Source organism: Sturnira hondurensis, unplaced genomic scaffold (assembly GCF_014824575.4).
Source record: "Sturnira hondurensis isolate 20B ecotype Veracruz unplaced genomic scaffold, ASM1482457v3 Scaffold0006571, whole genome shotgun sequence".
NCBI lineage: Eukaryota > Metazoa > Chordata > Mammalia > Chiroptera > Phyllostomidae > Sturnira > Sturnira hondurensis.
The window spans coordinates 1905249-1920665 of NW_028079202.1; the positions used below are offsets into that span (position 1 = coordinate 1905249).

Genomic DNA, 15417 nt, shown 5'->3' on the forward strand with positions numbered 1-15417 from the left:
AATAATATGCACATTAAATAAGTTAACAGTCAATATAATAAATATCTTATCTCATATTTAATATTAATTTACTTACTCATTTACTTTATACTCAATAAAGTAAGTATACTTTTATATTAAAAGAGTCACAACTGTTAGGTTTGCTAACTAAAAGATGTTTTTAAATCTTAGTTATCACTAGGACTATTACATGTTAATAATTATTAACATTGGTAAGCAAATAATAGGCTTATAATTTTAATGGCTATGACAAGAAGTCTAGAGAAAAATGTTCTGAGTTTAGACTAGCAGTATAAAATAAGAAAATACTGGCAACTACATAAACTTCAAAATATTTAACCTTATGTTTATAATTTTTATGTTACTGTAAATCAATGACTACAAAATACAAATAAAGTGGGAAGAAATTTCTTAGCAAGATAATAAGAATTTTCTATTTTTCCTTTTAAATTTTCAAATGAGAATGCTCCCTGTGAAGATTAAGTATTAATTAGCTCCTGAAAGCAGTAGGACTCAGTCTGGGTAGTTATAAGGGTCTAATCAGAGGAGACTTGGGTTACCTCTCTAAGCCTTTTCATTCTCTCTTCTTCAAAAATATTTGCTAATGGAAGTTCTGAGAGTTCATGAAAACCCTCGTTTTACAACATAAAAGACTTGAGACCTAAAAAACTAAAATGGCTTCAGGAGGACAAAACAGAATTTGTATATCCACCTTTTTTCATTCCAGTAATAAACTGTCAATAATATTTATTGCCAATGTCCCTACCAACCAACCCTCGGAAGCCCTATGCCTTATGTCTGGGATAAGTAACACTGGAGACAATATCAGACCTTCGAGGAAGTTCCACTCACTTGGCAAGCTGCGAGGCAGTGGAGGAGGTATGCTGTTTATGGCTCTCATGTGAGACAGAATGGCTGAGGAAAGAGAAGACACAGGCATCTTGATGGCTCAAAGGCAGCTAGGCATAGATGACTCAAAAGGCAAAGGATGACTTTTCCCTGATGCCTCATAAAGCCAAACCCTCATGGTGCCCTCTGATAGGCTACATACTTCAGAACCTTCCCTCGTGGTTCTCACCAGTGTTGTCACTGCATTCCAAGAGGGAGGCTGGTCCAGGAATTCATGAACCATGCTCTGGGAAATAGCAGGAGCAACAAGAATGCAGAAGGAAATCCCAACTCACAAGGGACATAGAACAGAGTGAACAGCACACAGTCCAGGCCAGATGGAAGAAGAATTCAGAAGTCAATTGCAGGAAGGATTCATGGGAACAAATATAAAGGACACATGGACAAAAACTAAGGGGGGTGGAAATGAGAGGTAGGTGGGGAGCACTAGGGGGGCTGGGATGGGAGTAAAAGACAGAAAACTGTACTTGAACAATAATTAAATTTAAAATGCTTTAAAAAACAAGTCAATTGCAACTTCTGGCCAAGATGAAGGTGTAGGTAGACATACAACCTCACACAATGAAAAGAAGGATAACTACTAATTAAACGACAACAGACTTACCAGAAAATCGAACTGTATGAAAGTCCAACAACAAAGGAGTTAAAGAAGAAACATTCATCCAGAGTTTTAACAGGGGTAGAGATAGCCAGCAGGGGCAGAGAAGATGCACAGCAAAGTATGGGCTAGAAGACCAGGTGGTCCCACATTGGTGAGCAGATAAACTTGGAATAAAAACTGGGGAGCAAGAAAGACCACACAATCCACAGTTCCAGTGATGGGAGAAGAAAACTTCAGAAACTTCAACTATAAAAACCTGCAGGGACTGCAAAGGTTGGAGAAAGTCTCAGTCTCACAAGAGAGTCTATGGGATGGGCCCATGGGGTCTTAGGATCTACATAAGCCCACCCATTCAGGAATCAACACCAGAAGGTCCAACTTGCTTGTGGGTAGTCAGGGGAGTGAATAAAAGTGGTGTGAGAGGTGAGCAAGGAGCATTGTTCCTTCTCTGATTCTTCCTCCACATACAATGGCATAATGCAGTAAAGTGGGTTTCCCTATCCTGGAAAACACCTAAGGCTCAACCACTTAAACATAACAGGTGTGCTGAGACAGAGAAATGTGGCCCAAATTAAAGAACATATCAAAGCACCATAAAAAGAAATAATTGACATGAGATAGTCAACATATCACATGCAGAGTTAAAAAGTCAACAGGTAATCAGGATGCTCATAAAAATGAACAAGGATAGAAGATGGCAGTGAGATAAGTGGGAATGGACTCCACTTTCCACTAAACATTGGTGAAATACCTAGTAGATCTTCTGAGGAAAAGAGTGAGCAGCCGACAGTATTCCAGCATATACAAAAATTGGAGACATAAATTGTAGAGGACACTGAAAAATCAGATAAGTGGGTGGAAGCTGTGAATACAAGGATACCTGATGGAAGAGGAAACTCACAAACAAAGGAATCAACCAAAGATAACAAAGAAAGAAAGTGAAGGAGGGAGTGGAGACCCACTAACCTCAACCCAGGACCAATCTGGAAATACAACTAAATGGTGGAGAAATTATCCAGAATAAACAACTGAACAAGAATGAGAGAGAACCCTCAAAACCTTGCACACAGAGAAGAACCAGCTTCAACACAATCTGTAAGCACCTGCATAAAAGAATACAAGATGTGGTGGATGAAGTTACCCTCAGGTAACCAGCTGGAGGGAAGAACCCACCAAAGAAAGATCCAAAAATAATCAAAACACGAAATCATACACAGATCCAAAATAAATGGCAGGCCAAGACCAGCAAGCTCAGTAGATGAAGAATGCACCACTGAAACTCATAGGCCATCCACCACAGAAGTTCACACCACAAACCCAGAGAGCCAAAACAGATCAATATAAGACGCAGAAGCTAACAGGAAGAGTCTCACTTACAATGGGAAAAGAAAGACACAATCCCCAAATGAAAGGAAAGGAGGAAGCCTCAGAAAGAATACTAAATGAAACACAGGCGCCCTGGCTGGTGTAGCTCAGTGGATTGAGTGCGGGCCTGTGAACCAGAGGATTGCGGTTCGATTCCCAGCCAGGGCACATGCCTGGGTTGCAGGCCGGTTCCCTGCAGGCCAAATCCCAGCAGGGGACACACGAAAGGCAACCATACATTGATATTTCTCTCCCTCTCTCCTTCCCCTCTGAAGATAAATAAATAAATAAATAAATCTTTAAAAAAAAAAGAAACACAGGCAACTCAACTATCAGATACTGAGTTAAAAGAAATGGTTACCAGAAAGCTCAATAAGATCACAGAGAATTACCAAAAAGTAAAGGGAAACTACACTGAACTCACTGCAAACTCACTGCAAACTCACTGCATGAAAAAGGAAATGGAAACTATCAACAAGGGCCAAGAGGAAACAAAAAATACTATTTCTTAACTGAAGAACACAGTAGAAAGAAACGAAAGCAGGCTCAGTGAAGCACAGAATCGGATCAGTGACCTAGAGGACAAAATAGAAAAAAAAGCCAGGAAAGATCAAGAAAAGAAAAAGAGGCTCAGAAAGAATGAAGAGGGCTTAAAAGAAATATGGAATAGTATGAAATGTAATAATATCCACATAATAGGGATACCAAAAGGAGAAGAAGAGCAAAGGACAGAAAACCTGTTTGATGAACAACAATGATGAACAACATTCTTAATTTGATGAGAGAAAATGTCACACAAATCAAGGAAACACAAAAAGTCCCAATCAAGAAGAACCCAAAGAAGTCTAGTTCAAGACACATCATAATTAAAATGGCAAAATTCTAAGATAAAGAGAGAATCTTAAAGGCAGCAAGGGAAAAACAAGAGGTAATATAAAATGGAGCCCCAATTAGGTTAGCAGCTGACTTCTCAATGGAAGTCAGAAGAGAAGCTAGAATAGAAGGGCAAGAAATATTCCAAGTAATGAAAAACAGAGGCCTGCAACTGAGACTACACTATCCAGGAATGCTCACAATTAAAATGAAAGACCAAATAACGAGATTCACAGATAAAAGAAGGCTCAAAGAATATATCTCCACAAAAGTAGCACTGCAAGACATGCTAAAGGACCTGCCTTAAGAACAGGAAGGAAAATGCTGAAAGAGTGAGGAAAACAGGTACAAAAATATGACAATGAATAAGTACCTATCAACAATAAGGTTAAACACAAATGCATTAAATGCCCCAATCAAAAGAGAGAGAATAACCAGACGATCGCGGTTTGATTCCCAGTCAGGGCACATGCTTGGGTTGCAGGCCAGTTTCCTGCAGGGGCCAGTTCCCTGCAGGGGATGCACAAGAAGCAACCATACATTGATGTTTCTTTCCTCTCTCCTTCCCTTCCCCTCTAAAAAGATAAATAAATAAAATATTTTTTTTAAAAAAAGAGAGAATACTTGAACGGACAGGAAAACATAACCTACATATATGCTGCCTACAAGAGATCCACCTAAGAACAAAAGACCTATACAGACTGAAAGTGAAAGAATGAAAACAAATATTCCAAGCAAGTGCACAAGAAAAAAAAGCCAAGGTAAAAATATTCATATCAGACAAAATACACAAAAAAAAACCACTCATAGAAAGAGACCCAGGAAGTCACCTCACAGTACTCAAAGGAAGAATCCACCAAGAAGACATAAGTATTGTAAATATATATGCACCCTACAAATAAACACCCAATACATAAATAAAATCAAGCACAACTCCAAGAAATATATGGACAGTAACACAATTATGGTAGGATAGTGGATTTTAACACTACACTGTCAAAAATGGATAGATCTTCCAAACAAAATATCAACAAAGATACTGTGGCATTGAAGAACCCCCTAGATGAAATCAACTTAACTGATATATAAAGAGCCTTTCATCCCAAAGAAGCAAAATACTTATTCTTTGGAAATGCACATGGAATATTTTCAAAGATAGACCACATGATAGGACACAAGATAAGCCTCCACAAACTCCATAACATTGGAATCATATCAAACATTTTCTCTGACCACAAGAGATTAAAACTAGAAACCAACCTCAAAGAAAAAAAAAACCCAACACTCAAACTCATGGAAATTGAACACCATGCTATTAAACAATAAACAGGTTGAGAATGAGATTAAGGAAGAAATCAAAAAGTTTATGAAAATGAACGCAAAACAATGCAAAACTTATGGGACACAGCAAAAGCAGTCCTGAGAGGGAAGTTCATTGCAATACAGGACTATCTTAAAAAGATAGAAACATTTCAAACAACCAACCTAACCCTACACCTGCAAGAACTAAAAAACAAACAAACAAACAAACAAACAAAAAAAACAAAGACAGCCCGGAGCAAGTAGAAGAAAGGAAATAAGCAATATCAGCGCAGAATTAAATGACATAGAGACTAAAAGCACAATTCTAAGAATCAAACAATCCAGGAGTTGTTTTTTTAGAAAGATAAACAAAATAGACAAGCCTTTAAGTGGGCTCATCAAGAAAAAAAGAGAGAGGACCCAAATAAACACAATCAAAAATGAAAGAGCAGAAATCACAACGGATACCACACAAATACAAGGGATTGTAAGAAATTACTATGAAGAACTATATGCCAAGACATTTGAAAACCTAGGTGAAATCGACAAATTTCTAGAAAAATATAATCTTCCAAAACTCAATGAAGAAGTAGAAAGCTTGAACAGACCAATAACAGCAGATGAAATTGAAGCAGTAATAAATAACTCTCATGACAAAGAAGCCCTGGACCAGATGGTTTCATAGGAGAATACTGCAAAGCATTTAAGGAAGACCTAACCCTATTCTTCACAGACTATTCCCAAAACTCCAAAATGAGGGAAAACTCCAAAACTCTTTTTATGAAGCAAGGATTATACTAATTCCAAAACCAGATAGAGACACAATAAAGAAAGAAAACTTCAGGCGAATGTTGCTGATGAACATAGATGCTAAAATACTCAACAAAATATCAGCAAATCACACCCAACTATACATCAAAAAGATGATACACCAAAAACATGTAGGATTCACCCCAAGGATGCAAGGATGGTTCAATATTGGCAAATCAGTAAATGTAATACACCACATAAACAAAAGCAAAGAAAAAACACATGATCATATCAATACATGTGGAAAAGGCATTTTATAAGGTACAAAACCCATTTATGATAAAGGCAGTCAGCAGAGTGGGAATAGAGGGAGCATTCCTCAATATAATAAAGGCCATATATGAAAGACCTATAGCCAACATCATACTCAATGGGCAAAAACTAAAAGCATTTCCACAAAGATCAGGAACAAGAAAAGGTTGTCCACTTTTACCACTTCTATTTAAGATAGTATTGGATGTTTTAGCCTCAATGATCAGGCAAGAAAAGGAAATAAAAGGAATTCAAATTGGAAAGGTGTAAACAATACTGTCATTTTTTGCAGATGACATGTTAGTGTACATGAAAAATCCTATAGCCTCTACCAAAAACTGCTCAAACTAATAAATGAATTTGGCACAACAGCGGGATACAAAGTCAATATCCAGACCTCAAAAGCATTTTTGTATAATAACAATGAGTGAGCAGAAGCAGAAATCAAGAAAAAAATCCCATTTGATATAGCAAAAACAAAAATTAAATATCTGGGAATACACCTAACCAAGGAGGTAAAAGACCTGCATGCAGAAAACTACTCAACATTGAAGAAAGAAAGCAAGGAAGACACAAACAAGTGGAAAGATATACCGTGTTCATGAATTGGAAGAATTAATATCATCAAATTTTCCATACTACCCAAAGCAATTTACAAATACAATGCAATACATATTAAAGTACCAATGCCATATTTAACATACATAGAAAAAACACTTGAAATATTTATATGGAACCATAAATGACCCCGAATAGCAGCCACAATTTTGAGAAAGAAGAATAAGGTAGGAGGGATCACAATACCTGATATCAAACAGTATTACAAGGCCATTGTAATCAAAACAGCCTGGTACTGGCATAAAAATAGACACATACACCAATGGAACAAAACAGAGAACCCAGATATAAACCCAACTCTCTACAGTCAATTAATATTTCACAAAGGGGGCAATAACATAAACTGGGGTAAAGATAGCCTGTTCAGCAAATGGTTTTGGGAGAACTGGAGAGCTACGTGCAAACAAATGAAACTTGAGCACCAACTTATACCATACACCAAAATAAATTCAAGGTGGATAAAAGACTTAAATATAAGCCATGCCACTATTAAAGTCCAACAGGAGAAAATTGGTGGGAAAATCTCAGATATTCCACGCAGCAATATTTTTACTGATATGTCCCCTAGAACAAGGGACATAAAGGAAAGAATAAACAAATGGGATCTCATCAAAATTAAAAGCTTCTGCATGGCTAAAGAAAACAGCATTAAAATAAAAAGACAACCAACTGCATGGGAAAACATATTTGCCAATGATACCTCAGACAAAGGTTTAATCACCAAAATATACAAAGAACTCACATGACTCCACTCTAAGAAGACAACTAACCCAAGTAAAAAATGTGGAAAGGACTTGAAAAGACACTTCTCCAAGGAGGACATACAGAAGATCCAGAGACAAATGAAGAGATGCTCAATATCGCTAGCTATCAGAGAGATTCAAATTAAAATCACAATGAGATACCACTTTACACCAGTCAGAATGGCTATCATAAACAAAGCAATAAACAACAAATGATGGAGAGGGTATGGGGAAAAGGGGACTCTAGTCCACTGTTGGTGGGATTGCAGACTGGTACAACCACTATGGAAAACAGCATGGAATTTTCTAAGACAACTAATATTGGACCTGTCTTTTGACCAAGCAAATCCACTGCTTGATTGTATCCTAATAACCCTAAAACACCAGTCCAAAAAAACCTATGCACCCTGATGCTCATAGCAGCACAATTTACAATAGCCAAGAGTTGGAAGCAACCTAGGTGCCCATCAGTAAATGAATAGATCAAAAAAATATGGTACATATACACAATGGAATTCTATGCAGCAGAAAGAAAGAAGGAGCTCCGACCTTTTGCAACAGCATGGATGGAACTGGAAAGCATTATGCTGAGTGAAATAAGCCAGATGTTGAAGGACAAATACCATATGATCTCACCTTTAACAGGAAGCTAAACAACAAAACAAGCAAGCAAGCAAAATATGACCAAAGACACTGAAATAGCAAACAGGGGGATAGTGACCAGAGAGTAGAGGGGAAGGAATATCACGGGAAATAGGGGATGGACTTTGAGGAACCTATATAAAAGATACATGGACAACAACTAAGAAGGGCGGAAATGGGAGGGAGGGGGGAGTACAGGGTTGGATGGGATGGACGTAACAGACAGAAAACTGTACTTGAAAAATAATTAAATAAATAAAAAAACATTCAGCAAAATGGGAATCGGGGGCATTCAACATAATAAAGGCCATATAGAAGAGACCTACAGTGAACATCATACTCAATGGGCCAAAACCAAGAGCTTTCCCACTAGATCAAGAAGCAAGACAAGGATGCCCACTTTCACCACTCCTATTAAACATAGTATTGGAGTTCTTAGCCACAGCAATCAGGCAAGAAAAATAAATAAAACGCATCTAAATTGGAAAGGAGCAAACAAAACTGTCATTGTTTGCAGATGACATGATTGTATACGTACAAAATCATATAGACTCCACCAAAAAACTGCTCGACCTAGTAAATGGATTTGGCAAAAGAGAAAATACAATGTCAATACTAAGATTTCAAAGATATTTTTCTACACCAACAATAAAATATCAGAAATAAAAATCAGGAAAAATATCCCAGTAGATATAGCAATAGAAAAAATAAAATACCTGGAAATAAACCTAACCTAGGACATAAAAGACCTGTATTCAAAAAACTATACAACATTACAGAAAGAAATTAAAGAGGACACAAACAAATGGAAACATGTATGATGCTTATTCATTGGAAGAAATGATGTCATGAAAATGTCCATAATACCCAAAGTGATTTGAAAATTCAGAGCAATCCCTATTAAAGTACCAATGACATGGCCAAAGATATAAAACAAACATTTCAGAAGTGTATTCAGAACTGTAAAAAACCCAAATAGAGGCAGCAATTTTGAGAAAGAGGAAACAAGCAGGATGGATCACAATACCTGATATCAAACTGTACTACAAGGCCACTATAATCAAAAGAGCCTGATACTGGAATAAAAACAAACATATAGATCAATGGAACAGAGTAGAGAACCCAGAAATAAACCTAAGTCTCTACAGTCATTTAATAGTTGACAAAGGAGAAGAGCCATAAAATGGAGTAAAAATAGCCTCTTCAACAAATAGTGCTCGGAGAGCTGGACAGCTACATGCAAAAAAGTGAAAATCAATCACCAACTTACACCATGCACAAAAATAAATTCGAAGTGGGTAAAACACATGAATATAAGTTGTAATACTATAAAAGTCCTAGAGGAAAAAATCTGGAAAAAATTCTCAGCCAATCCATGCAGCAACATATTCACTGATATGTTCCCTAAAGCTAGAGACATAAAGAAAATAATAAACAGGAGGAGGGGGGAGATGGCGGCAGTGTAGGACAAAAGCTTTCACTTCCCTCAATGCACCAAAGAAAAACCAGGCTGATCTGAGGAGGACTGCAGTGGATAGCCAACAGGGACCCAGCATATAGGAAGGCAGGACTCCAGAAAGTGTAGGGGACAATGAATGACTAGAGGTTGTGGACAGGAGAAGACCACAGATGAACAAGGTACTTGGGAACAGCGCAGAGGCTGCAGGCCCTCTGTTGGGCCATGCTAGGGCCCTAGAAGGGCCACCTGGTCTCTGAGAGCCAAGAGCGGGCAACAAAAACCCTGGAGAGAACTAGTCACCGGCACCTTCCCTATCTGGCATGGCACAGATTGGAAAACACCAGGAGAGATAGGTTTGCATGTAGTCGCAGAGACAGGAGTGGACATTGGGAAGCAAACCAGAGAGCTCTGATAACCTGTGGAGTCAGGCTGCGGTTTCCAGCTTGGGAGAACTGAGAGGTGCCCGGGAGTTCCCTGTACCTTGGGGTCAGAGCCTGGTCTGCCACAGACCCTGAGAGTCTCGGGCTACTAGCAAGGCCCCTGGAAGACAAAAACCCACCAGCTCCATCCCTATCCCACCGGGTGCAGACTGAGAAGCACCAGGAGTCAGGCTGTGGCTGTCGGCTTGGAAGAATTGTGAGCTGCCCTGTGTGTTCAGCCACAACACAGGGAAAGGTCCAAGCCCAAGCCTGGGAGACCAGGAAGGTCTGGCTGGGAGCACGCACCCTCACGCCAGGCCAGGGTTGGAAGCCTGAGGAAAAACCTGCTCTCAGTGGGGCACGGGAGAGCAGCACCAGTCTGGATCTCCGGAGGGCACTGGTGAGACCAGTTGAGTTCACCAAGACGAGAGAAAGACCACACTAATAGCCCTTCAGGCTGCTGCAGCTACTGAGACCAGAAGAAAAGGTCTGACCAGCTGGAAAACAACAAGAGGAGTACGTGGAAGCAGAGAACACCATAATACCTGCAGGAGACTGCAACACTGAATTTCACAGGCATCCTACCACAGAAGTTCACACCATAAACCCAGGGAACCAGGACAGATCAATCTAAGAAGCTGAGGCCAGCAAGAAGATCATCACAAACAGTGGGAAGACAAAGAAATAATCCCAAAATGAAAGAAAAGGAGGAAGTCTTACAAAGAATGTTAGGGGAAAGAGAGGCAAGTCAACTATCAGATATTGAATTCAAAACACTGGTTATCAGGAAATTCAAAGAGCTCAAAATGAGCTACCAGAAATAACAGGGGGGCTACAATGAACTCTCCTCAAACTATACCAAAATGAAAAAGGAGATAGAAACCATCAGCAAGGGCCAAGAGGAAGTGAAGAATACAATTTCTTTTTTTTTTAATTTAACTCTTGTTCAAGTACAGCTTTCTTTCTTGTATTCCCAGCCCTGCCACCCCCAGTGCTCCCACCTCCCTCCCATCTCCGCCCCACATCTTAGTTATTGTCCATGTGTCCTTTATACTTGTTCATGTGAGTCCCTCCCTTTTCCCCTGAGATTCTCTCCCCTCTCCCCCCACATATGGAACGCTTCACGAATTTGCGTGTCATCCTTGCACAGGGGCCATGCTAATCTTCTCTGTATCGTTCCAATTTTAGTATATGTGCTGCCAAAGCGAGAGCAGAATACAATTTCTGAACTGAAGAACACAGTAGAAGGTATGAAGAGTAGGATCAATGAGGCAGAAAATTGCATAAGCGAGATTGAAGATGGGGTAGAAAGAATCTCCCCGACGGACCAAGTAATGGAAAAGAGAATCAGAAAAAAATTAGGAGAATTTAAGAGAAATGCAAGACAATATGAAACATAATAATATCCAAATATTAGGAATACCATGAGGAGAAGAAGAAGAACAAAGGATAGAAAACCTATTTGAAAGAGTAATAGAAATTTTTCCTAAGTAGAGGAGAGATAAAGTCACACGAATCCAGGAATTGCAGAGAGTCCCAATCACGTGGGACCCAAAGAGGCCTACTGCAAGACACATCATCATTAAAATGGAAAACCTTCAAGATAAAGAGAGAATCCTAAAGGCAGAAAAGGAGAAAAAGGAATTAACATACAAGGGGGTCCCAATAACGTTGGCTACTGACTTTTCAATGGAAACATTCCAACCAAGAAGACAGTGGCGAGAAATATTTAAAAAATGAGAAACAGTGGCCTACAACCAAGGCCACTTTACCCAGCAGTGTTCTCAATCAAGATAGAAAGCCAAATGAAGAGCTTCCAAGACAAAAGAAGTCTAAAAGAATGTGCCTCAACCACATCACCTCGACAAGAAATATTAAAAGGGCTGCTTTAAGGACAGGAAAAAAGAGAGAGAGACGGAGAGGAACACAGGGACATAAATGGCAATGAATAAATGCTTTTCAATAATAACCTTAAATGTAAATGGATTGAATGCACCCATTAAAATACATAGAATAGATAAATGGATAAGAAAGCATGATCCACACATATGCTGCCTACAAGAGACCCACCTCAGGTAGAAAGACCATCACAGACTAAAAGTGAAAGGATGGAAACAAATTTTCCAAGCAAATGGACAAGAAAAAAAGCCATGGGAGCAATTCTACTATCATCCAAAATAGACTTTTAAAAAAGGGCCATAAAGAGAGAACCAGAAGGTCATATCATAATACTCAAAGGAAGACTACAACAAGAAGACATTAACATCATAAATATATATGCACTCAACATAGGAGCACCCAAATATATAAAGAAAATCCTAGAGGACTTCAAGAGAGATACTGACAGCAACACAATTATAGTAGGGGAATTTAACACCCCACTGTCTAAAATGGACAAACCTTCCAAACAAAATATCAAAAGAATACAGCAGCATTAAATGACACCCTAGATGAAATGGACCTATCTGAAATATATAGAGCCGTCCATCCCAAAAAATTTAAATACACATTATTTTCAAATGCACATGGAACATTTTCAAGGATAGACCACATGATAAGACACAAAACAAGTCTCAACATATTCAGGAAAATAGAAATCATACCAAGCATTGTCTCTGATCAAAAGGGACTGAAATTGGAAACCAACCCCACAGGAAAAAAACCCATAACACGCAAAAGCATGGAGACTGAATGGTATGCTATTAAACAACAAATGGGTCAAGATTAAAATTAGGAAAGAAATCAAAAACATTCTGGAAACAAAAGAAAATGAACTCATAACAACCCAAAACTTATGGGACATGGCAAAGGCAGTCCTAAGAGGGAAGTTCATAGCAATACAGGCTTACCTAAAGAAGATAGAAACATTTCAAACAAAACAACCTAACCCGACGCCTCCAAGAACTTGAGGAACAACAAGAAAGACAGCCCAGAGCAATTAGAAAAAAGGAAATAAACAAGATCAGAATAGAATTAAATGACATAAAGACTAAAAGCACAATTCTAAGGATCAGTGAATCCAGGAGTTGGTTTTTTGAAAAGATAAACAAAATAGAGAAACCTTTAAGTAGGCTCATCAAGAAAAAAAGAGAGAGGACCCAAATAAACACAATCAAAAATGAAAGAGGAGAGATTATAACTGATAACACAGAAATAGAAAGGGTTGTAAGGAATTATGATGAAGAAATGTATGCCAATAAATTTGAAAACCTAGGTGAAATGGACAAATTTCTAGAAAAATATAATCTTCCAAAACTCAATGAAAAAGAAGCAGAAAACTTGAACTGGCCAATAACAGGAAATGAAATTGAAGAAGTGATCAAAGAACTCCCATCACACAAAATCCCTGGACCAGATGGTTTCACAGGAGAATTCTACAAAGGTTTTAAGGAAGAGCTAACCCCTATTCTTCACAAACTATTCCAAAAAATACAAAATGATGGGAAACTCCGCAACTCTTTTTATGAAGCCAGCATCATCCTAATTCCAAACCCAGATAGAGACACAACAAGGAAAGAAAACTACAGGGCAAGATCACTGATGAACATAGACGCTAAAATCCTCAATAAAATATTGGCAAATCGCATCCAACAATACATCAAAAAGATCATACACCACGACCAAGTGGGATTCATCCCAGGGATGCAAGGATGGTTCAATATATGCAAATCAGTAAATGTAATACACCACATAAACAAAAGCAAAGACAAATACCACCTGATCATATCAATAGATCCAGGAAAAGCTTTCGATAAGGTACAACACCCATTTATGATAAAGGTACTCAGCAAATTGGGAATAGAGGGAGCATTCCTCAATATAATAAAGGCCATATATGAAAGACCTACAGCCAACATCATATTCAATGGGCAAAGACTAAAAGCTTTTCCACTAAGATCAGGAACAAGACAAGGTTGCTGCTTTTTACCACTTCTATTCAATATAGTATTAGAAGTTCTAGCCACAGTGATCATTCAAGAAAAGAAAATAAAAGGCATCCAAATTGGAAAGGAGGAAACAAAACTGGCATTGTTTGCAGATGACACGTTGGTGTAGATGGAAAATCCTATAACCTCTACCAAAAAAATGCTCGAATTAATAAATGAATTGGCAAAAAAGCAGTATACAAAGTCAATATCCAGAAATCAAAGGCATTTTTGTATTCCAACAATGAAATAGCAGAAGCAGAAATCAAGAAAAAAATCCCATTTGATATACCAAAAACAAAAATTAAATATCTGGGAATAAACCTAACCAAGGAGGTTAAAGACCTGTATGAAGAAAACTACACAACACTGAAGAAAGAAATCAAGGAAGACAAACAAATGGAAATATATACCATGTTCATGAATTGGAAGAAATAACATCATCAAAATGTCCATAACACCCAAAGCAATTTACAGATTCAATGCAATTCCTATTAAAGTACCAATGGCATGTTTCACAGACATAGAACAAACACTTCAAAAATTTATATGGAACCATAAAAGACCCCGAATAGCAGCCACAATTTTGAGAAAGAAGAACAAAGTAGGAGGGATCACAATACCCGATATCAAACTCTATTGCAAGGCCACTGTAATCAAAACAGCCTGGTACTAGCATAAAAACAGGCACATAGACCAATAGAACAGAACCTAGAGCCCAGAAATACACTCAACTCTCTACAGACAATTAATATTCAACAAAGGGGACAATAACATAAAATGGAGTAAATATAGCCTTTTCAACAAATGGTGTTGGGAGAACTGGACAGCCACATGCAAAAAAATGAAACTCGAGCACCAACTTACACCATACACCAAAATAAATTCAAGGTGGATAAAAGACTTAAATATAAGCTGTGACACTATTAAAGTCCTAAAGGAGATCATTGGCAGGAAAATCTCAGGTATTTTACGCAGCAATATTTTTACTGATATGTCCCCTAGAGCATGAGACATAAAGGAAAGAATAAACAAATGGGATCTCATCAAAATTAAATGCTCCTGCATGGCTAAGGAAAACAGTATCAAGATAAAAAGAGAAGCAACAGCTTGGGAAAACGTATTTGCCAATGATACCTCAGACAAAGGTTTAATCACCAAAATATACAAAGAACTCACTCGACTCCAATCAAAGAAGATGAGCAACCCAATTAAAAAATGGGCAAAGGACTTGAACAGACATTTTTCTGAGGAGGACATAGAGTATCCAGAGACACATGAAAAGATGCTCTATATCGCTAGCTATCAGAGAGATGCAAATTAAAATCAGAATCTGATTACACTTTACACCAGTCAGAATGGCTATCATAATCAAAGAAACAAACAGCAAGTGCTGGAGAGGTTGTGGAAAAAGGGGGACCCTGGTTCACTGTTGGTGGGATTGCAGACTGGTACAACCATTATGGAAAACAGTATGGAATTTTCTAAGAAAACTAAA

The 15417-nt window shown here is 38.2% G+C and overlaps 1 protein-coding gene and 1 non-coding gene across 2 annotated transcripts in view; both read right to left on the reverse strand.

The window, feature by feature from the left end:
* CNBD1 (cyclic nucleotide binding domain containing 1) overlaps nt 1–940 on the reverse strand; it is a 327528-nt gene extending 326588 nt beyond the window's left edge. The window contains exon 1 of the mRNA XM_037050237.1: nt 853–940. Coding sequence (XP_036906132.1) covers nt 853–940 — 88 coding nt within the window. The remainder of the gene's footprint in view (nt 1–852) is intronic.
* Nucleotides 941–11098: 10158 nt separating this feature from the next.
* LOC118989901 (U6 spliceosomal RNA) lies at nt 11099–11207 on the reverse strand. Its single transcript, XR_005067119.1, has one exon. It is a non-coding gene; the product is annotated as a U6 spliceosomal RNA (small nuclear RNA).
* Nucleotides 11208–15417: the final 4210 nt, after the last annotated feature.